The sequence below is a fragment of the Pan troglodytes genome, chromosome 6 (genome assembly GCF_028858775.2).
Source record: "Pan troglodytes isolate AG18354 chromosome 6, NHGRI_mPanTro3-v2.0_pri, whole genome shotgun sequence".
Classification (NCBI taxonomy): domain Eukaryota; kingdom Metazoa; phylum Chordata; class Mammalia; order Primates; family Hominidae; genus Pan; species Pan troglodytes.
Window position 1 is genome coordinate 49869404 of NC_072404.2, and position 22019 is coordinate 49891422.

The window sequence follows — 22019 nt, forward strand, 5'->3', positions numbered from 1 at the left end:
GCCTCCCCAGCCCCTGCCTGCTGCTTCCTCTTCCCTTTGGCCAAGCAGGAGCAGGGGACCCAGGCATCCTGCTGGGGCCGTGGTGAGCCTCGTAGGAGCTGCCTCAGGCTCCGGCTTGGGTGCATGCGGGCAGGAGCCAGGGCCTGGCAGAGCCGCTCACCTGTAGGGGCCGGGTCCTGGTAGGGGATGGTTGCAGCCAATTTTTGTTGGTTGGCAGTGGGTATCATTGCCGATGCGGAGGACATGGAGCTGGCCTCTGGCCTGGTACAGCGCCCGGTTGGCCCTCAGTGTGAGATAGTAGCCCCTCTGGGAGAAGTTGGCAGGAGCAGGGATGTCCTGGTTTGTCCGTGGGGCCATGAAGCTCTGGGTGGCTAAGGGTGGCACCATGGTCAGACAGGTCACACAGCAGGATCCCACCCTCACCAAGCCTGACAGCCCTCCCCGGCCCCATCCCCTGCAGCACCTGCTCCCTGCATCTCCCTGCAACACACCCGCTACTACCCTTAGGCCCGCAGGCCCATTTCACATAGGGAATCCAAGGCCTGGCCCCAGCAGCACCCACCGTTGCTGAGGGCCACCACCAGCCAGATGGTATCCAAGTCAGAGATGTTGTGGCTGCTGAACTGGCCTAGAGGCTGCTCCAGCGTGAAGGTGGACAGGGTGAGCCTCCCCGCCAGGGTGTCGTTTGAGAGCTGGGGCACATAGCTGATGTGCTCTCGGGCAGCTGGAAGGGGAGGGCAGAGAGGAGAGGCCAAATGGGGCAACCAAGCCCCAACAGCTCTGGTCTCCCCCCGCCCAGATCCAGACTTAACATGGGAGCCCCAAGGTACGGGCACTTCCTGGGAGGTCAGGTCCGGTATGAACCAGGAAGCTTTCCCGGCAACTCTATGCCCCATGGGCATGGGTGGGAGGCCTGAGTCCAGCCCCTGGCCCCTCTCTTAGGAGCCTATTGGGGGTGGGCACTGTGGGAGGTCTAGGACAATGGTGGCATGGGAGGTCCCACCCTGGCGGTAGGCACAGCTCTCCCGGGCCGGGCCATGTTGGGATGGAACTGGAATTTGGGGGCAGCCTGACCCTAGGCTGAACTCTGTTCCTGACATGCCCAGTGACCTCCAACTTAAGTCCCTCCAGCTCCACCCACATGGTCTAGGTTGTTTGGCTTGATGAGAGGATGCGTGGCTTGGCAGGGGTCGGGGAGATGGCACAGGAAGGTCCCCTTGGCTGAGACCCCAGGCTTGGACACAGACTGCCCAGAGGGTCCGGGGGCTCTGAAGCCAGAGCTTGGTTCCGAGTGAGTCTAGAACGTCCTCTTCAACCTGCCTGGTTCTCTGCCGCCTCCCAACATGGCCCCAAGGCATCTTCGCCTTCAGGACCAGGTCCCCCCTCAGACTCCCACCTCATCTCTCTGGGGAAGGGTGGGGGACGAGGACAAGCTTCCCAGGTCTGTACCCCAAAGGGGACTCAGGATTGGCAACTTGGCCTGTGTCCAGCCTTGCTGGTTGGAGAGCTCAGACCTCCCCAACCCCAAATACTGGTCCAGGAGAAGCAGAACGATGGAGTGGGTTTCTATGCGAGTCTCCAGCAGCTGCCCCTGTTCAGTTCAGTTCAGTTCAGTTCAACTTGATTCATTTACGTTGAATTCAACTCAACTCCAAAGGTTCAGGCTAGAGTCTTCCTTGGGGAAGGATTGTCACGATTCCTTTCTTAGAGCTCTCAGTCCTATCTCTGAAGCCCAGGGCACTCTGAGTGCAGGAGGCACTTAATGTTTAGAAAGAGAAGTGGAGGCCGGGCGCGGTGGCTTACATCTGTAATCCCAGCACTTTGGGAGACTAAGGCGGGCATATCACGAGGTCAAGAGTTCGAGACCAGACTGGCCAATATGGTGAAACCCTGTTTCTACTAAAAATACAAAAATTAGCCAGACATAGTGGCGCATGGCTGTAATCTCAGCTACTCAGGAGGCTGAGGCAGGAGAATTGCTTGAACCCGAGAGGCGGAGGTTGTGGTGAGCCGAGATCGCGCCACTGTACTCCAGCCTGGGCGACAGTGGGAGACTCTGTCTCGAAAAAAAAAAAAAAAAAAGAAAGAAAGAAAAAAAGGAAAAAGAAAAAGAAAGAGAAGCGGAGCAGTCAGAGATTGGGGTTGGGGGCAGAGATTGTAGGACTGTATCTCTCAGCCTGTCCAGTTTTTCTTTTCTTTTCTTTTCTTTTTTGAGACAGGGTCTTGCTGTTTGGCCCAGGCTGGAGTGCAGTGGCGCATTCATAGTTCACTGCATGGGCTCAAGCCATCCTCCCGCCTCAGTCTCCCAAGTAGCTGGGATTACAGGCGCACTCCACCACACCCAGCTAATTAAAAACAAAAATCTTAAAAAAAAGAAAATCTTTTTAAAAAAAGGGGTCTTGTTATGTTGCCCAGGCTGGGCTTGCCAGAGCTTCCTGGGGACATGCATTGTCCTGGACATCTGGAAACCTCTCCTCAGGGAAAGGAAGGAGGCAGGAGCCATGTGTGAGAATTTGGAAACAAAGTGAGGTCTTGGGTCTGTCCTGCAGCCTGAGATGCAGCGGGTACCCCTGTGCCAATCCCCACCCTTACTCACCCACGTGTGTCCCAGGCTGGACACGGGTCAGTAGCAGCAACAGCGACACTAGCAGCTGGGACTGTCCCGCAGAGAGCCCTATGGCCGGGCCAAGCCTCCCGCTGTTGTCCATCTGTCTGTCCGTCCGTCTGCAGTGTCTGCAGCCCCAGAGGCTCCCCCGTCTGTAGTCTGTGCTGGGCTAGGGGAAGCTGTTCCTGGCATCTCCTGCTGCCCCTCCCAGGTACCCCCTCCTCTCAAACAACTGGTTGGACAGGTTTGGGGGCAGAATCTGCCAGCCCAGTGAATCTGGCATCGCCAGGGAGGGGTCTGAAGAGAACATACAGTTGCAAGACAAGCCTGGACTACCCCCCCACCCACCAGGAGCGCCTGACCAGGGAGGGGCTGAGGAAGGAGGCGGGGCAGCCTCAGGATCCAGGCTGCCCCAGGGACAATCCCGCCAAGTCTACCCCGTGGATCTCCTTGTCCAAACAGTCCCCAATGTAGCGACTCTTCCTTTAGGACCTGAGGTGGGAGGATCACTCGAGCCTGGGAGGTTGAGGCTGCAGTGAGCCAAGATGGCACCACTGCACTCCAGCCTGGATGACAGGGTGGGACCCTGCCTCAAAAAAAAAAAAAAAAAAACCAACCTAGGAGGAGTTGGTGTCTGTTTTTGGTTCGTAGGGAGTGCCGGTCAAGCAAACTCCCTGGAGTCTCTTTTATTTTTTATTATTATTATTATTATTATTATTATTATTATTATTATTATTATTTTTTGAGGCAGGGTCTCACTCTGTCGCCCAGGCTGGAGTGCAGTGGTGCGATCATAGCTCACTGCGGCCTTGACCTCCCAGGCTCAAGGTTCTCAGATTCTCAGGACCCTGGGGAAGGATGGAGGATGAGGACAAGCTTCCCAGGTCCACATGACAGAGGGACTCAGGATTGGCAATTTGGCCTGTGTCCAGCTTTGCTGCTCAGAGAGCTCAGATCCCCACCCTCAATTCACTCCCTTGTGTGGAAGGGAGTGACCCTCACTTTCTAGCACACACAGGGAAGAGGGCTTGGCTAAGAGCACCCAGGAGGTCAGGGCAGGACTGGGGTTTAGATCACACCCAAATGCAAGCTCTGTGGCACTCCTGGTATAGCCCTGCTGTCCCCCTGTAGCCTGGCCCTGGGAGGGGGGCTCCCAGACTTCACACCCCCTCACCTCTTTATCCAGGGGACCGGCTCTCTCTTCCTCCTTCATCCCCAGCCTCTGCCAGGGCAGGGTAGTTCCTCCTTGAGACAGAAAATTACCAGATGGAAGTCCAGGCATGGTGGCTCACGCCTGTAATCCCAGCATTTTGAGAGGCCGAGGTGGGTGGATCACCTGAGGTCAGGAGTTCGAGACCAGCCTGGCCAACACGGCGCAACCCCATCTCTACTAAAAATACAAAATTAGCTGGACGTGGTGGCTTGTTCTTGTAACTCCAGCTACGCAGGAGGCTGAGGCAGGAGAACCACTTGAACCCAGGAGGCAGAGGTTGCAATGAGCCGAGATCGCACCACTGCATTCCAGCCTGGGCAACAAGAGTGAAACTCCCCCTCAAAAAAAAAAAAAAAAAAAAAAAAACATGAGATGGGGCTCAGGGCAGGTGGAGCGAGACCTGTGACCACCTCTCCCCTGGATCGGGGTACTAGCCCCCGTCAGCCTGACCTTCACGCTCTAATTATGCCAGATGTCTTCATTCTGGGAAACCCAACAGATTATCACCTGTGGGCCCCATTTTTGGATGAAGAGGGGCCATTCCCTGAAGGGGACATACCTCAGTTCCCTGAGGGGATTCAGATGTTCACCTCAACTCACAAGAAAAACTTCTGGCCGGGCGCAGTGGTTCACACCTGTAATCCCAGCACTTTGGGTGGCCAAGGTGGGCGGATCATCTGAGGTCAGAAGTTTGAGACCAGCCTGACCAATGTGGAAAAACCCCGTCTCTACTAAAGATACAAAATTAGCCAGTCGTGGTGGCACGCACCTGTAATTCCAGCTACTCGGGAGGTTGAGGCACAAGAATCGCTTGGACCCAGGATGGGGAGGCCGTAGTGAGCCGAGATCACACCACTGCACTCCAGCCTGGGTGACAAAGTGAGACTCCATCTTAAAAAAAAAAGAACAAGAACAAAAACAAAAACTAGGAAGAGTTGGTGTCTGTTTTTGGTTCGTAGAGAGTGCCTTCTAGCTGTGTCCTCATATGGTGGAAGGGTCAAGGAAGCTCTCTGGGGTCTCTTTTATTTATTATATTTATTTTTTTTTTTTGAGACAGGTCTCACTCTGTTGCCCAGGCTGGAGTGCAGTGGTGTGATCATAGCTCACTGCAGCCTTGACCTCCCAGGATCAAGTGATCCTCCCACTTCAGCCTCCCTAGTAGCTGAGACTGCAGGTATAAGGCACCATGCCCAGCTAATTTTTTGTTTGTTTGTTTGTTTGTTTTGAGACACAGTCTCACTCTGTCATTCAGGCTGGAGTGCAATGGCATGATCTCGGCTCACTGCAACCTCCACCTCCTGGGTTCAAGTGATTCTCCTGCCTCAGCCTGCTGCGTAGCTGGGATTACTGGCGTGCACAACCACTCCTGGTTAATTTTTGTATTTTTGGTAGAGATGGGGTTCGCCATGTTGGCCAGGCTGGTCTTGAACCCCTGACCTCATGTGATCTGCCTGCCTCAGCCTCCCGAAGTGCTGAAATTACAGGCGTGAGCCACTGTGTCCGGCTGCCCAGCTAATTTTTTAACTTTTTCTAGAAAGAGAGTCTTACTGTGTTGCCCAGGCTGGTCTCAAATTCCTGGGCTCAAGTGATCCTCCCACCTCAGCCTCCTGAAGTTCTGGGATTCCAGGTGTGAGCCACCATGTCCGGCCTGTATAATACAATTTTTCCCTCTCTCACTCCCTTTCAAAAGGCAGTTGAAAGCAGACATCAGAATGTGGGAAGGGCTTGTTTCCCCTTTTTGAAAACACGTTCTTGCTCATCGACTCATCCTCTCCTTGGGTCCCCAGAGATGGGCAGGGCAGGTGTTATGACTAATCTCATTATACGGATGAGAAGAAACCTGGGGCCCGGCAGGGAAAGAAACTTCCTGCAGTCCCAGGGCAGGTCAGCGGCAGGGCTGGGACCCAACCCCAGGTCTCCTGTACCCAGGCAGGACTCCCTCTTTGCCTTTTTCTTTAAATTTAATTAATTAATTTGAGATGGAGTCTCGGTCTGTCACCCAGGCTGGAGTGCAGTGGCACAATCTCGGCTCACTGCAGCTTCCGCCTCTGGGGTTCCAGTGATTCTCCTGTCTCAACCTCCCAGGTAGCTGAGATTACGGGCACACGCCACCACGCCTGGCCAACTTTTGTATTTTTAGTAAAGACAGGGTTTCACCATGTTGGCCAGGCTGGTCTCAAACTCCTGACTTCAGGTGATCCACCTGCCTCGGCCTCCCAAAGTGCTGGGATTACAGGTGTGAGCCACTGCACCCAGCCTGTCACTTTTTTTTTTTTTTTTGAGACTGAGTCTCCCTTTGTCACCCAGGCTGCCATGCAGTGGTGCCATCATAGCTCACTGCAATCTGTCTCCTGGGCTCAAACAATGATCCTGCCTCAGCCTCCTGAATAGCAGAGACTACAGGTGTGCACCACCATGCCTGGCTCATTTTTAAATTTTTTGTAGAGATGTGGTCTCACTATGTTGCCCAGGCTGGTCTCGAACTCCTGGGCTCAAGTGATCCTCCCACCTTGGCTTCCCAAAATGCTGGGATTACAGGTGTGAGCCACTGCACCCGCCCTTGAATGGATTTTAAAAACCCACCTAGGCTGGGCGTGGTGGTGCATGTTTGTAGTTCCAGTCCTTTGAGAGGCTGAGGCCGGAGGATCATATGAGGCCAGGAGTTGAGGTTGCAGTGAACCATGATCATACCACTGCACTCCACCCTGGGCGACGGAGTGAGACCCTGTCTCTAAACTAATAATAATAATAATTTTTGAAAGTGTTAAAATCCACCTAGAATTTATTTTTGGTGTGATGTGTGATTCAAATTATTTTTTTCTCAAGTTAGCCCGTTATTCCAACAGTAAAATATTGAAAAATGCTTCCTAAGCCGGGTGCAGTGGCTCACACCAGCACTTTGGGAGGCCAATGCAGGCGGATCACCTGAGGTTGGGAGTTCAAGACCAGCCTGACCAACATGGAGAATAATAATAAGCCGAGATCGCGCCATTGTACTCCAGCCTGGGCAGCGAGAGTGAAACTCCATCTCAAAAAGAAAGAGAGAGACAGAGAGAGAGAGAGAGAGAGAGAAAGGAAGGGAGGAAAGAAAAAGAGAGAAAGAAAGAAAGAAAGATGTATCCTTTCCCTATTTGAACTGAAAATGCCTTTTTTTTTTTTTTTTTTTTGAGACGGAGTCAGGCTGGAGTGCAGTGGTGCAATTTCGGCTCGTTGCAGCCTCCGCCTCCCGGGTTCAAGTGATTCTCCTGCCTCAGCCTCCCAAGTAGCTGGGATTACAGGCGCACACCACCAACCCACATAATTTTTGTTTTTTTAGTAGAGATGAGTTTTCACCACGTTGGCCAGGCTGGTCTCAAAGTCCTGACCTCATATGATCTGCCCACCTCGGCCTCCCAAGGTGCTGGGGTGACAGGCATGAGCCACCGCGCCTGGCCTGAAATGCCGTTTTTATCATACGCTGCAGACTAATGCATCCTCAGTGTCACCTCCCAGCTTGATGTGGGACAAGCCACCAAGGGTGTCCTCACCATGGCCCCGCTCAGGCCACCAGTTGGCTATGTTTGCCCCTGCCACCCCAGGCACACAGGAGTTCAGGAGTCCTCCCTGGCCTTGCCTTTATCCTGGGGCAGCTGCAGGTGACAACCTCTGGAAGAGTGGTAAGAGGAGCCAGGACACAGGCCAGTCTGAGGGACCCACTCCTCCCACAGTCCTGGAGAGGGGCCTGCATGTTTCTGCACCTGGAGGGCCGGGCCAGGGTGGGGAAGACTGGGGATGGGGGGTAGGCTGGACCCTGCAGGTTCTTGGACCTGTGGTCAACCGGGAAGCCAAGTCCCTGATCTGCAGTGAGGCTGCGGCTGCCAGCCCCTTGAATAGGCACAGTAAGCACCTCCCAGCAATGCCACTGTGCAGAAGAGATGCCAACAGTGACAAGGGGGGCCAGGATGGTCCCCAAACCAGACACCCCATCTTCACCCTCTGCCATTTTCCTTCTCCAGGTCAGCCCTGGGGCCCTGGCACAAGCTCAGGAGGGGAGAGACGCCATGCAAAGTGATCACACTGGACCCTCTGCCCCGAGAGCCTGGGCACTGGGAACCAGATGTACTGTGATTTACAAGAATGGGGCCGGGTGCGGTGGCTCACAGCTGTAATCCCAGCACTTTCGGAGGCTGAGGCAAGAGGATCACTTGAGCTCAGGAGTTCGAAACCAGCCTGGGCAATATGGTTAGACCCATCTCTACTAAAAATACAAAAAATTAGCTGCGCATGGTGGTGCACGACTGTAGTCCCAGTTACTCATGACGCTGAGGGTTGAGGCATGAGAATTGCTTGAGCTCAGGGTGGTTGGGGGAGGTTGGGGGGATGGAGGGTAGAACTGAGCTGGGATAGTGCACCACTGCATCCAGTCTGGGTGACAGAGTGAGACCCTGTCTCAAAAAAAAAAAAAAAAAAAAATGCATCTTATACCTTGAGGGTCATGGAGTCTTTCACGCCTTCCTCTGTGTGTGTGTGTGTGTGTGTGTGTGTGTATTCAGGTCAACTTCTGGAATTTCTGTTTCATTTCTTGGATCAATCTGTCTGTTCAGGTGTCAGTACTAGACTATTTTAATCCCTGTATGTATGTATGCATGTATGTATGTATGTATTTATTTTGAGACGGAGTTTTGCTCTTGTTGCCCAGGCTAGAGTGCAATGGTGCGGTCTCGGCTCACTGCAACCTCTACCTCCTGGGTTCAAGCGATTCATTCTCCTGCCTCAGCCTCCCAAGTAGCTAGGATTACAGGTGCCCACCACCACGCCTGGCTAATTTTTGTGTTTTTAGTAGAGATGGGGTTTCACCATTTTGGCCAGGCTAGTTGAGAACTCCTGACCTCAAGTCATCCGCCCGCCTCTGCCTCCCAAAGTGCTGGGATTACAGGCGTGAGCCACTGCACCCAGCCAATCGCTGTATTTTTATAATCTGCTTTGTTCTGTAAATGATCCCCCTCGAGTGTAACTCACTAGTGGGTTGTGTCCTTCTTTGGTGAATGTCTCTTTTTCCCATTAAACTGTTAACTCTCTGAGGGCGGGGACTGGATCTGTTTATCTGTTTAGTTCTCCCACTGAATCCTCACTGTTAACCTAGGGGTCTGGCACAATAATTGTGTCCAGTAATATTTTTTTTTTTTTTGAAGCAGGGTCTTGCTGTGTCACTCAGACTGGAGTGCAGTGGTGCGATCAGAGCTCACTGCAGCCTCGAACTCCTAGGCTCAAGTCATCCTCCTACCTCAGCTTCCTTAGTACCTGGGATTACAGGCACATGTCACCATGCCCATCTAATTTTTAAATTTTTTACTTTTTCTTTTTTTTTTTGAGATGGAGTCTAGCTTTGCTGTCCAGGCTGGACTGCAATGGCATGATCCTAGCTTACTACAACCTCCGCCTCCTGGGTTCAAGCGATTCTCCTGCCTCAGCCTCCCAAGTAGCTAGGATTACAGGTGCCCACCACCATGCCTGGCTAATTTTTGTATTTTTAGTAGAGATGGGGTTTCACCATGTTGGCCAGGCTGGTCTCAAACTCCTGACCTCAAATGATCCATCCCCCTCGGCCTCCCAAAGTGCTGGGATTACAGGCATGAGCCACTGCGCCCAGCCAATTTTTAAATTTTTTCTGGAGATGGGGTGCTCACTATGTTGCCCAGGCTGGTCTCAAACTCTAGGCCTCAAGTCCTCCTGCCCCGACCTCCCAAAGTGCTGAGATTACAGGCATGAGCCACTGTGCTCAGCCCCAACAATTATTTTTGACAGATAATAGGGACGTCTCCTTCCTCTCTGTGTCTGGCCAAGTAGCCCCAGGTGACATTCGTTTTTTTTGTTTGTTTTTGAGACGGAGTCGTGCTCTGTTGCCCAGCCTGGAGTCCAATGCCATGGTCTCGGCTCACTGCAATCTCCGCCTCCTGGGTTTAAGTGATTCTCCTGCCTCAGCCTCCAGGGGAGCTGGGACTACAGGTATGTGCCACCACACCTGGCTAATGTTCTTATTTTTAGTAGAGACAGGATTTCGCCATGTTGGCCAGGCTGGTCTCGAACTCCAAACCTCATGATCCACCCGCCTTGGCCTCCTAAAGTGCTGGGATTACAGGTGTGAGCCACCATGCCCGGCCGTGACACTCGTTTTATAGCATCAGGCTGGTGACCAGAATGTCATGGTTTCTGGGCAGAGGCCAGCTTCCATGCCGTGTCCTGTCTTCCTAGTGCAGATGTCCCCAGCTGCAGTGAGTACCAGTGTGAGGGAATGGGCTCCAGACTCCCAGAGGGGCCACAGGGATGGCCACGCCAAGCTCTGGGGAGTAGCCGATTCCCCAGCACCTGCCTGCCCATGCACCTTTGGGGTGACTCATGAGACAGGGTGGGGCTCCCACCTGCCCTCTCCCAAAAGGCAATCGGCTATAAAGGCTCTCAGAGGCCCACCCAGCCCCAGGTCATCAAACAAGCCCCAGTTCCATGGCCACCATTATACCCATTCATCAAGGAGATGTAGAGGGAGGTGCTTCCTGGTTCACCCCACCCTCAGCAGAGACAGACCCCAGATCTGGGCCCAGGACTTTGTGCAGGGAGGGGAAATGAAGGTGACTCAGCCCCTATTCCTCCATCAAACCAGGCTTGAAGATGGGTTAAATCAGAGCTTTTCATTCCACAAAAGAGAAATTTTAATGGGGTCAGAACATTGATCTTCTAATATTTGAAAGCCTGTTAACTAGGAGAGAGAGAGCAAACTATTTTGTTGTAGGAGGACCCACCCAGCTCTGACGGTTTAAAGCGTCATGAATGCGAATTTGAACTCCAGAAAAGCAGAGCTTCCTAACAATGGGACTTCCACAGCAATGGGATCTGCTTCCTCTTTCAGTTTGTGCCTTTTCTATGAGCGAGAGACTCCTAGGAAAGCAGCAGCCCATCAGGAAAAAGTCTGGGAACTCACTCGCAGGTTCTTTATTTTTTTTGAGATGGAGTTTTGCTCTTGTTGCCCAGGCTGGAGCACAATGGTGCGATCTTGGCTCCCTGCAACCTGCGCACCATGAGTTCAAGTGATTCTCCAGCGCCCTCTCCTGAGTAGCTGCGATTACAGGCATCCACCACCATGCCTGGCTAATTTTTTGTATTTTTAGTAGAGATGGGGATTCACCATGTTGTCCAGGCTGGTCTCAAACTCCTGACCTCAAGTGATCCACCCACTTTGGCCTCCCAAAGTGCTGGGATTACAGGCATGAGCCACTGAGCCCAGCTGGGAACCCACAGGTTTTTTGGATGGTCTCTGAATGTCATGTAACTCTTTTATTTTTTATCAAAAAAATTTTTTTTGACACAATATCTTGCTGTGTTGCCCAGACTGGAGTGCAGTGGCAAGATCATGGCTCACTGCAGCTTCTAACTCCTGGGCTCAAGTGATCTTCCTGTCACATGAGTCTCCCAAGTAGTTGGAACACAGGTGCCAGCCACCACACCTGGCTAATTTGGTTTGGTTTGGTTTTTTTAGAGATGGGCTCTTGCTATGTTGCCTATACTGGTCTTGAACTGCTGGCCTCAGGCAATCTTCCTCCCTTGGCCACCCAAAATGCTGGGATTACAAGCATGAGCCACTGTGCACAGCTGAAATTTTTCAACTTAGTCTTTTTGTACATGTGATATTTTATTCATAGAATCCATAAATGGAAGGGAAATTTCTGAGTTCAGAGCAATACATATGATACAAAACTTGATATATAGACTAGAGTTTCTTAGCCGAACTGGAGGGGCTGGCTTAGGTAATCCATGGATTCCCTGAAATTGGGGACACCATTGGAAATATGTGTGAGCTCAGGGGCAGCTTCCTATGATTTTTAGGCCTCAAAATGTCTCTTGGACTCAAAATTGCCTTAGGGCAGAGGACGTGTGTACCCCCAGTATAGAATCTCGGACAGTGAATGTGAGTAAACATTCGGCAGAAAAGCTCTACCAAACTGAGTGCTCTCATGTGACTTTTTCATCAAGTCAGTATTCCTGGGATCTCTTGTACATGATAATCTCACTCTTGTACATGATAATCTCACTCTTATAAGGTTTCATCGTTTCTGCTTACTCTAGTTTTCTTTCCCACTCTGTTCCCTCTCCCACCAGACTGGACTCTGAAATGGGCATGTACAGAGATGAAGAGACCCCAACATGCTTCAGGCTTTGAGTGGAGAGGACACAGCCTCTGCTGGGACAGGGAACAGAGGGATGTGGAGTCCCTGAAGATGCTTTTGGACAATGGTCTGAGGTTGGGACAGTGGCAGGAGATACCATTCACCCAGGATCTCCAGGACAAGAGATCAGAATGGCAGTTACATGTGTTTTTTTTCAAACTGGTTGCCAGGTTGGCATGAGCCATGACATCAGAGATTCCGACCTTCCTGATTGGAGGGACCGGACTCCCTGGTGCCTGGAGATCAGTTGGACAACAGTATCTTCTCAGAGCTGTTCTCCACTCCTGACTTCTCCTAGGCTTGAGAATTGATAACATCCTCTTCTGGATCCTGACAGTGTCCAGAAGAAGGCCATGGACAGAACGGAGACTAGGTTCCATAAGAGGGGACAGATTACGGGAAAGATCACGACCAGCCGTCAACCGCACTCCCAGAATGAGCAGAGTCCCCAGCGGAGCACCTCGGGGTACCCCCTCCAAGAGGTGGTGGATGATGAAGTGTTGGGACCATCAGGTGAGGGGACTGGTGGAAGAAGAGGTGGGATAGGATTGACTAAGACGAAGGAAGGGGGCCAGGTGCGGTGGCTCACGCCTGTAACCACAGCACTTTGGGAGGCCGAGGCGGGCGGATCACCTGAGGTCAGGAGTTCAAGGCCAGCCTGGCCAATATGGTGAAACCACATCTCTGCTAAAAGTATAAAAATTAGCCAAGTGGTAGTGGTGCACACCTGTAATCCCAGCTACTCAGGAGGCTGAGACAGGAGAATCACTTGAGACTGGGAGGAAGAGGTTGCAGTGAGCTGAGATCACGCTACTGCACTCCAAAAAAAAAAAGAAAAGAAAAGAAAAGAAGGGTCAGCGGTCAGGAAGGAGAACCTGAGGAGGGTGTGTGGGAAGAATGGAGAAATTCAGGCTGGGTGCAGTGGCTCACACCTGTAATCCCAGAACTTTGGGAGGCCAAGGCAGGCGGATCACTTGAGGCCAGGAGTTTGAGACCAGCCTGGCCAACATGGTGAAACCCTGTCTCTACTAAAAGTACAAAATTGAGCTGGGCATTATGGCAGGCACCTGTAATCCCAGCTACCTGAGAGGCTGAGGCAGAAGAATAAATGGAATCCAGGAGATGGATGTTGCAGTGAGCTGAGATTGCACCACTATACTCCAGCCTGGGTGACAAAGCAAGATTCTGTGTCAAAACAAAACAAAACAAAAAAGGAGGGACTCAGAGAGCCAGGGACCAGGGAAGGACATGAAGCAGTGTTCGGAGGACAGAGAGAGAGAATGGGGAGGGGAAGGAGCGGCACATGGGGTTGAGCAGAGGAGAAAATCAGAAAGATGGCTTAGAGAAGCCAGCAGTCTGCGAGTCTGGGGAGGATGGAGAGTGGTTTGGGGTTTTGGGTCGGGGTCTAAGGTGATCAGATGCAGAAGCATTACACGGTGGCCTGGTTTCTTTACTCAGCCCCTGGGGTAGATCCCAGCCCCCCATGTAGGTCCCTTGGCTGGAAAAGGAAGAAGGAGTGGTCAGATGAATCTGAGGAGGAGCCGGAGAAGGAGCTCACCCCTGAGCCTGAGGAGACCTGTGGAGTGGAGACGCTGTGTGGGCTCAAGATGAAGCTGAAGCAACAGCGAGTGTCACCCATCCTCCCTGAGCACCACAAGGACTTCAACAGTCAGCTTGGTAGGAGGACACCCCAGAGAGCACCTCCAATCCTGTTCTTTCTAAAAAGAGGAAACTTCCAATAACCACACTTTTCCAATGGGAAAGATACGCCCCCAGTGGGTGAGCTCTCCACGCAGGAGGACTCAGAAGTGATCACTCATGAGGGACACTTAGGAGACGATAGAGGACTAGGCTAGACTTGATAAAGGTTGGCGCTTGGGATGAGAAAGCTTGGTTTCGGGCCAGGTGCAGTGGCTCACGCCTGAGATCCTAGCACGTTGGGAGGCTGAGGCAAGAGGACTGCTTGAACTCAGGACTTTGAGGCTGCAGTGAGCTATGTATGACTGCACCACTGCACTCCAGCCTGGGTGACAGAGCAAAACCCTGTGTCAAAAGAAAAACGAAGGCCAGGTGTGGTAGCTCATGCCTGTAATCCCATTACTTTGGGAGGCTGAGATGGGTGGATCACTTGAGGTCAGTTGTTCGAGACCAACCAGACCAATATAGCAAAACCTCATTTATACTAACAATACAAAAATTAGCCAGGCATGCCTGTTATCCCAGCTACTCGGGAGGCTGAGACAGGATAATCGCTTGAACCCAGGTGGAAAAGGTCGCTTTGAGCCAAGATAGTGCCACTGCATTCCATTCTGGGTGAGAGAGTGAGACGCTGTCTCAAAAAAAAAAAAAAAAAAAAAAAAAAAAGAAGGAAGGAAGGGCCCAGAAGTCAGGAAGGAGCACGTGAGGAGGGTGTGTGGGAAGAATGGAGGTACTGAGGCAGGGTGCAGTGGCTCACACCTGTAATCCCAGCACTTTGGGAGGCCAGGCAGGCAGATCACTTGAGGCCAGGAGTTGGAGACCAGCCTGGCCAACATGGTGAAACCCTGTCTCTTCTAGAAGCACAAAAATGAGCTGGGCGTTCTGGTGGGCACCTGTAATCCCAGCTACTTGGGAGGCTTAGGCAGGAGAATCACTGGAACCCAGGAGGCGGAGGTTGCAGTGAGCCAAGATCGCACCACTACACTCCAGCCTAGGCCACAAAGCAAGACTGTTTCTCAACAACAACAACAACAAAAAAAAAACGGGACTCAGAGAGCCAGGGACCAGGGAAGGATATGAGGAAGTATTCCGAGGACAGAGAAACAGGAGAATGGGAAGGAGAAGGAGCGGCACATGGAGCTCAGCAGAGGAGACAGACAGAAGGAAAGATGGCTTGGAGAAGCCAGCAGTCTGCGAGGCTGGGGAGGATGGAGAGTGGTTTGGGGTTTTGGGTCGGGCTCTAGTGTGATCAACTGCAGAAGCATTACACCGTGGCCTGGTTTCTTTACTCAGCCCCTGGGGTAGATCCCAGCCCCCTGCATAGGTCCTTTTGCTGGAAAAGGAAGATGGAGTGGTGGGACGAATCTGAGGACTCGTTGGAGGAGGAGCCACGGAAGGTGCTCGCCCCTGAGCCTGAGGAGATCTGGGTGGCGGAGATGCTGTGTGGCCTCAAGATGAAGCTGAAGCGACGGCGAGTGTCGCTCGTGCTCCCTGAGCACCACGAGGCCTTCAACAGGCTGCTTGGTAGGAGGACACCCCAGAGACCACCTCCAATCCTGTTCTTTCCAAAAACAGGAAACTTCCAATAACCACACTTTTCCAATGGGAAAAATATGCCCCAGTGGGTGAGCTCTCCATGTGGGAGGAATGTGAAGTGATCACTCATGAGGGACACTTAGGAGACGATAAAGGATTAGGTCAACTTGATAAAGGTCAGCGCTTGGGATAAGAAAGCTTGGTTTCGGGCCAGGCGCAGTGGCTCCCGCCTGAGATCCCAGCACGTTGGGAGGCTGAGGCAAGAGGATTGCTTGAACTCAGGACTTTGAGGCTGCAGTGAGCTATGACTACACCACTGCACTCCAGCCTGGGTGACAGAGCAAAACCCTGTCTCAAAAGAAAAACCAACGCTGGGCACAGTAGCTCATGCATGTAATCCCAGCTACTCGCGAGGCTGAGACAGGAGAATCGCTTAAACCCGGGAGGCAGAGGTTGCAGTGAGCCAAGATCAGGCCACTGCATTCCAGCCTGGCCCACAGAGCAAGACTCTGTCTCAAAATAAATTAATAAATAAATAAAAATAAAAATCAAAGAAAAACAAAATCAATAAACAAAGAAAGTGGTTTCAGCTGTGCCCTCTGAAACTTAATGTCTCTTACTGACTTTTCTAAACCTAAGTGTCTCCATCCATAGTGGGAGATACCAAGGCCATGGTCACACCCTGATGTGACTGTCTCATGAGGAAATGATGGGAATTCCTTTATGACTCTGCAGTGGTCCCTCCGTGTCTGCTGGAGGGGGTCCTGGCTGATTCCCAGCTCTACATCCTGTAGATTCTCACACCCAGGGCCTCCTTCGGCCTCTTCTCAGGGGAGTCTCAGAGCAGGAGCCTCTCTCCCTTGCCCAGTGAAAGTCATTCTCCCCTCTCCCGTCCACCTCACCCACGGCCACAATCCTGAGACTTCCCCCCGGGAGGCACACTTCTCCTTGCTGCCCTGCTGCTCCCACGGAAACCCTGTCCTGCTTCTCACACTGACATCTGCTCTCTAATCACAGAGGATCCTGTCATTAAAAGATTCCTGGCCTGGGACAAAGATCTGAGGGTGTCGGACAAGGTAAGGTTGTTCTCCATGTAACTGTTCCTGTTCCAACGCATGGCTGGGGGGAGGGCGCAGCTTCCAAACCCACAGTTCTCCCTCCACCACCTCCCACCAGATGCTCCTACAGTCTTTTTTTTTTTTTTTTGTGAGACAGAGTCTTGCTCTGTTGCCCAGGCTGGAGGGCAGTGTCTCGATCTTGACTCACTGCAGCCGATGCCTCCCGGGTTCAAGCGATTCTCCTGCCTCAGCCTCCAAGCAGCTGGGATTACAGACATGAACCACCACGCCTGGCTAATTTTTGTGTTTTTAGTAGAAACGGGGTTTTGCCATGTTGGCCAGGTTGGTCCTGAACACCTGACCTCAGGCGATCCACCCGCCTTGGCCTCCCAAAGTGCTGAGATTATAGACGTCAGCCACTGTGCCCGACCAGCTCCCATGGTCTTGAGTCTTGGCACCCACAAATTTTTTTTTTGTGAGACAGAGTCTAGCTCTGCTCCCCAGGATGGAGTGCAGTGGCATGATCATAGCTCATTGCAGCCTCTAATTCCTAGGCTCAAGCAATCTTCTTTCCTCAGCCTCCTGAGGAGCTGGGACTAGGCACATGCCACCATGCTCAACTAATTTTTGAAATGTTTGTAGAAACAGGGTCTCACTATGTTGCCCAGGTTGTTCTCGAACTGTTGGGCTCACATGATCCTCCTGTCTCCACCTCTCAAAGTACTGGGATCACAGGCTTGAGCCGCCACTCCCGGCTATTCTTGGTCTTTTTATGATTTGTCAGCATCTCCCTCAGGATTCTGCTGGTCTCTTGCAGAGTGAATGAGTGGCCCCTGCCTCTCCTATGGGTCCTTTGGGATCTGAGCTCTGGGCCACAGTCTGGCCGCAGCCCTGAAGCTCCTGGCCCCTCTACTCTCAGCTCTTCGGGACAGTTCTCTGCCTGGCACACAAAAGACCCTCCTGACACCAGCCGACCTAGACACACCCCCTCCAAAGATCCCATCGGAGCCCACCATCCTGGGAGCATCACCCAAAACCCTTCCTCTGGCTTCTCGGATTTGCATCCGACCTTCGAATACCCCTCCATCCCGCAATTTCCAAATGAGTACAGTCACCCCAACACTGAGGTCCCTTCTCTGATGGGCAGCCCCTCCCCAGACCCTCATTCCCCCTCTCCACAATCTTCCTCTTCCAAGATGTGACCTCTCCCTCTCTGTGTTCCTTTCTCTCCATCAGTATCTCCTGGCTATGGTCATAGCGTATTTCAGCCGGGCCGGCTTCCCCTCCTGGCTATACCAACGCATTCATTTCTTCCTGGCTCTGTGAGTGGTTTGCTGCCTCCTATCCGTCAATATCCAATGCCCTGGGACAGCGGGGGAAGTGGGATTCCAGCCTTTCATTTATTCTTTCACCTATTTGTCCTCTTTACTCTGTGTACAAAAAAGAGAGGATTATACTATCATAGACTGTTGTTTCTAAACAGAAACTCAGGCTGGGCACAGTGGCATATGCCTGTCATCCCAGCACTTTGGGAGGCCGAGGCAGGCGGATCACCTGAGGTCAGCAGTTCGAGACCAGCCTGGCCAACATGGCCAAACCCTGTCTCTACTAAAAATAGAAAAATTAGCTGGGCGTGGTGGTGTGCATCTGTAATCCCAGCTACTCGGGAGGCTGAGGCAAGAGAACCCTTTGAACCCAGGAGGTGGAGGTTGCAGTAAGCTAAGGTCGAGCCACCGCACTCCAGCCTGGGTGACAGAGTGAGACTTTTTCTCAAAAAAAAAAAAAAAAAAAAAAAAAAGCCAAAAAAACAAACTCCAATGCCAGTGTACAAATAAAAGAATAAAACAAAAGGAACCATAAACCGCTCCTAAGGGGAAAAGAAAAGGAGTGGAGGAGCGGACATGCCGCTTCCTCCAGCAAGCAGACGTTTCTGGTTCTTCTCTCTCTCTCCTTCCCACATCAACCACAAACGCCATCGACCTCCTCTGGGTTCCCATGACAGAGGCCACAGTTCAGGTCCCCCTCGCATCACTCGAATCCACTGTCAAATGCTCCCCGCTGGGGTCTCCTGGAGTCTCTCCCCAAGCCAGGGGGCTTCCTAGTGCAGCCTGAACATCTTTCCAAAGCACGACAACCTCACTGCCCACCTGAACAACTTCCTTAGCTGATGCCTTTCTCTATCGAGGCCAGGGTCCACAGTGTCAATTCTACCCTCTCTACAATCTCTACAAGCACACTGGCTCACCATCTTGGTATTTCCTGGCTCGGCTTCACTGCTCCTTCCAAATGCCCTCCACTCGACTTTGTGTTTGTGTTTTCTGTCTGGGTGTCCCGCACACATGTGGCTCTGAAGGGAAGGACCCATTCCTTGAAGTCAGTTCACCCCACAGCCTCTGTGATGCCTTCCCTCATCTTCCAACTTCTGCATGCCCGTAGCTCTCTAGTTACATCCTGGACACTGGGATTAGGTCATCTGCCTTGATTACTCCCAGTCCCATTAGACTAGATGCCTGTAGAAGGCAGGGTCCTGGCAAAATATCAATGTATTCAATTTCTTTTATTTTTTTGAGACAGACTTGCCCTGTCCCCCAAGCTGGAGTGCAGTGGTGAGATCATAGCTCACCGCAGCCTCCATATCCTGGGCTCAAGCGATCCTCCCACCTCAGCTTCTTTATTAGCTCCGACTACAGGGCTGTGCCACCACACCTGGAGAGTTTGTTTGTTTGTTTGTTTGTTTCTTGAGACAGAGTCTTGCTCTGCCTCTCAGGCTGGAATGGAGTGGCCCAATCTCAACTCACTGCAACCTCCGCCTCCTGGGTTCACACAATTCTTATGCTTCAGCCTCCTGAGTAGCTAGGCCTAACGGGTGTGCCACCGCACCAGGCTGATTTTTGTATTTTTAGTAGAGATGGGGTTTCTCCGTGTTGACCAGGCTGGTCTCCAACTCCTGGTCTCAAGCGATCCACCTGCTTCAGCCTTCTAAAGTGCTGGGATTACAGGCATGAGCCACCGCGTCTGGCATATTCCTTATATTTTTAATAGAGACGAGGGTCTTGCTATGTTGCCCAGGCCCGTCTCAAACTCCTGGCCTCAAGTGATCCTCCTGCTTTGGCCTCCCAATGTGCTGGGATTCCAGGCGTAAGCCACCACTCTCGGCCACCAGTTGGGTTTTTGTCTCCATCCTGAAGGAGTGGGAGACGCCCTTGATCAGGTCTCTGTCCAGCAGAGCCCTCCTGAGGAAGGCATGGCTCTCTGCAGGGTGGGTGCCAGTCCTGAGCTAGGGACGGTCCCTTACCTTCCTCTCTGGGAAGCTGACCTCAGCCGGAGGCCTCTCCTGGTGGTGCCCCTGAGCAGCAACCTGATTTCTGTCCTCAGCTACCTGGCCAATGACATGGAGGAGGACGACGAGGACGCCAAACAAAACATCTTCCACTTCCTGTATGGGAAGAACCGCTCTCGCATACCCTTGCTCCGTAAGCGTTGGTTCCAGTTAGGCCGTTCCATGAACCCGAGGGCCAGGAAGAACCGCTCTCGCATACCCTTGCTCCGTAAGCGTCGGTTCCAGTTACGCCGTTGCATGAACCCGAGGGCCAGGAAGAGCCGCTCTCAGATAGTCCTGTTCCAGAAACGTCGGTTCCACTTCTTCTGTTCCATGAGCGGCAGGGCTTGGGTTTCCCCGGAGGAGTTGGAGGAGGTGAGTGGGGCCTGGGGAGGTGGAGGAGGTGGGGAGGAATTGGGTGGGCTGGAGGCTGGATGAGGGGAGAGAGGGGTATCCTGGCGAGTCCCCGTCTTCTCAAAGGGCGTTTGTTTTTCCAGATCCAGGCTTATGACCCAGAGCACTGGGTGTGGGCGCGAGATCGCGCTCGCCTTTCCTAGAGCTCCAGGGACCGTGGAGGCCTGAGGTCATCGGCCTGAGAGAAGGTACACCTGCATCCTCCGGGGTAAAGGCAGAATACTGGGGTCTATTTCGGAAATCCGAAGAACCCAATTGCTTGATCCGGCTTCAAGCCTGGGCAACGTGGCGAGATCCCCTCTCCACAAAAATACAAAAATTAGCCAGGCGATGTGGGACGCATCTCTACTCCCAACTACTCAGGAGGCTGAGGCGGGAGGATCGCTGGAGCCTGGAAGGTCGGGGCTGCACGGAGCCCTGATCCTGCCACTGCACTCCAGTCTGGGCGACAGAGTGAGACCCTGCCTCAAAAATAATCATAAATACTGAGTTTGGGGAGGTTCATTATGATTGACGCACTTGAGTTACCGATTTGGGTCGAGGGTTCAGTGAAGCTTTGGTTTACATCTTGTGCAGCTAACCACGTTGAGCACAGAGCATGAGACTTCGTCATGAGGAGGTAGGATTAAGGATTAGGCTTCTGGACTCGTGGTTCGTGATGTTGTCACATTAGAAACACATCTAGCATGGTTACAAGTTTAGATCTTAAGTGACACAAAAGGCCCCAGCTGTGATGAAGTCCAAAGCCACATTCTCTGAGGGTGCCCTACTCCCTGGGCAGACTCACCCAAAGTCCTTGCTATGAAGCAGATCACTGGGGCTGACCTTGGGTGTATTAAGTGAGTTTTGGAGTCGTGGCCACCAAAGTGTGAGTTTCACAGTTGAACACGATGGTTCAGAAGCAGGGCATAGAATGAAAGGCAGCAGATAAAATTGCATTTCTCAATTGCTCTGAACTCTAGACTTGACATGGGACGTGAATAACCTTCCTGTCTAGAGAGCTGCCTCCTTGAAGTGTGACATTGTCTCTCTCACTTCCAGAACACCGGACCCAGGGGAGATGTGGATTTTCAGCAGGAACTTTATTCCAATGCTAATGGCAGACACCAGGAAGGAGGAGAGGAACCATTTGTGCAGATCATCTAGAAGAACCTGGACCATTCTTGATGGAGCTGAATACAGTGATCACGTTGTCCTCCTAGGAGCAGGGGTGGGGGGAGGGGGGTGGGGTCCTTCTAGGAGTCCTTGGAGAAAAGTAAGAAACCAGGAGTGTTTCCAGTTCCACCCTTTCCTGCGGCACCACCACCCTTTTTATATTGCTGAATTCCAACCTCCCCGGGGCGGAACCTGGAGGTCCTTTTTCTTACGGACTTGGTTGCCACAGACCAGGAGCATTTGAAGGCACGATGCAGGGGCTCAGATTGGCACAGAATTCTTTTGTGAAATATCAGTGCCACAGATTGTAACAGATAGCTTCATGCACACTCTGCATTTTATTGGTTTGTTTGGAAAATGTCGGCCATTGAATTATTCATAGATTTATTTCAAATAGTTTGGAAATTGTTGTACTTTTGAAAACATGCTGTTCCTGTAGTTTTTTGATGAGAGTTATAGTTGTTATATATACATAAAGATAATTTTCTTTTCATGTTTAAGAGACAATTTTTATCCTAAATATTTTATTATCTTTAAATTTGTTTCTGTATTATTATATGTGCTCCTGAAGCGAGCACTCTTTTTATCTATGATACTTCCATAATAATCTCTTCTATTTATAGCTATTGGTAGTTCCCCACCAGAAAGAAACATAATTCTGGTGATAGAAATTTTTATTTGCTGTTTAGGTTTGTGACTGAATTGTGAGAATTCAGTTGTGATTTTTCACATGTCTCAGATATACATACTAACACGTCTAATATATACTATCTATTTTATTGGTTTATTTTGAAAAACATGGGTATAGAATTATTTAAATATT

At 51.7% G+C, this 22019-nt stretch overlaps 2 protein-coding genes across 18 annotated transcripts in view; one reads left to right on the forward strand and one right to left on the reverse strand.

The window, feature by feature from the left end:
* LOC107973173 (uroplakin-3b-like protein 1) overlaps window positions 1-22019 on the reverse strand; it is a 71400-nt gene that overhangs the window by 35189 nt on the left and 14192 nt on the right. For 9 of the 16 annotated variants that reach the window (XM_063814187.1, XM_063814182.1, XM_063814183.1 and 6 more), the window contains 4 exons: window positions 3780-3850; window positions 2597-2774; window positions 563-724; window positions 161-371 (listed from right to left, as the gene is read on the reverse strand). In XM_063814187.1, coding sequence (XP_063670257.1) covers window positions 161-371; window positions 563-724; window positions 2597-2774; window positions 3780-3850 — 622 coding nt within the window. Of the gene's footprint in view, window positions 1-160; window positions 372-562; window positions 725-2596; window positions 2903-3779; window positions 3851-4377; window positions 4469-4587; window positions 4710-5366; window positions 5383-22019 lie in introns of those variants that run through there. The other 7 variants (XM_063814185.1, XM_063814184.1, XM_063814197.1 and 4 more) reach the window with 7 other exon arrangements.
* LOC742560 (putative speedy protein E21) lies at window positions 12277-21170 on the forward strand. Of its 2 annotated transcripts, XM_054655572.2 has the most exons (8): window positions 12277-12529; window positions 13475-13693; window positions 15008-15238; window positions 16268-16326; window positions 17545-17630; window positions 19684-20002; window positions 20125-20229; window positions 21083-21170. In XM_054655572.2, the coding sequence occupies exons 1-7, from the start codon at window positions 12370-12372 to the stop codon at window positions 20182-20184; spliced, it is 1134 nt and encodes a 377-aa protein (XP_054511547.1). In that variant the 5' UTR covers window positions 12277-12369; the 3' UTR covers window positions 20185-20229; window positions 21083-21170. The 2 variants fall into 2 exon arrangements, with proteins under 2 accessions (XP_054511547.1, XP_054511546.1); XM_054655571.2 differs by lacking the exon at window positions 21083-21170 and having other exon boundaries at window positions 19684-20164.

What these genes read in the sequence shown, in the direction of transcription:
- LOC742560 (XM_054655571.2), top strand. Translation starts at nt 12,370, where the DNA reads ATGGACAGAACGGAGACTAGGTTCCATAAGAGGGGACAGATTACGGGA. An exon ending in GGCCTTCAACAGGCTGCTTG is followed by an intron (nt 15,239 to 16,267) that starts GTAGGAGGACAC and finishes CTCTAATCACAG; the next exon opens with AGGATCCTGTCATTAAAAGA. An exon ending in ATTCATTTCTTCCTGGCTCT is followed by an intron (nt 17,631 to 19,683) that starts GTGAGTGGTTTG and finishes TTCTGTCCTCAG; the next exon opens with CTACCTGGCCAATGACATGG.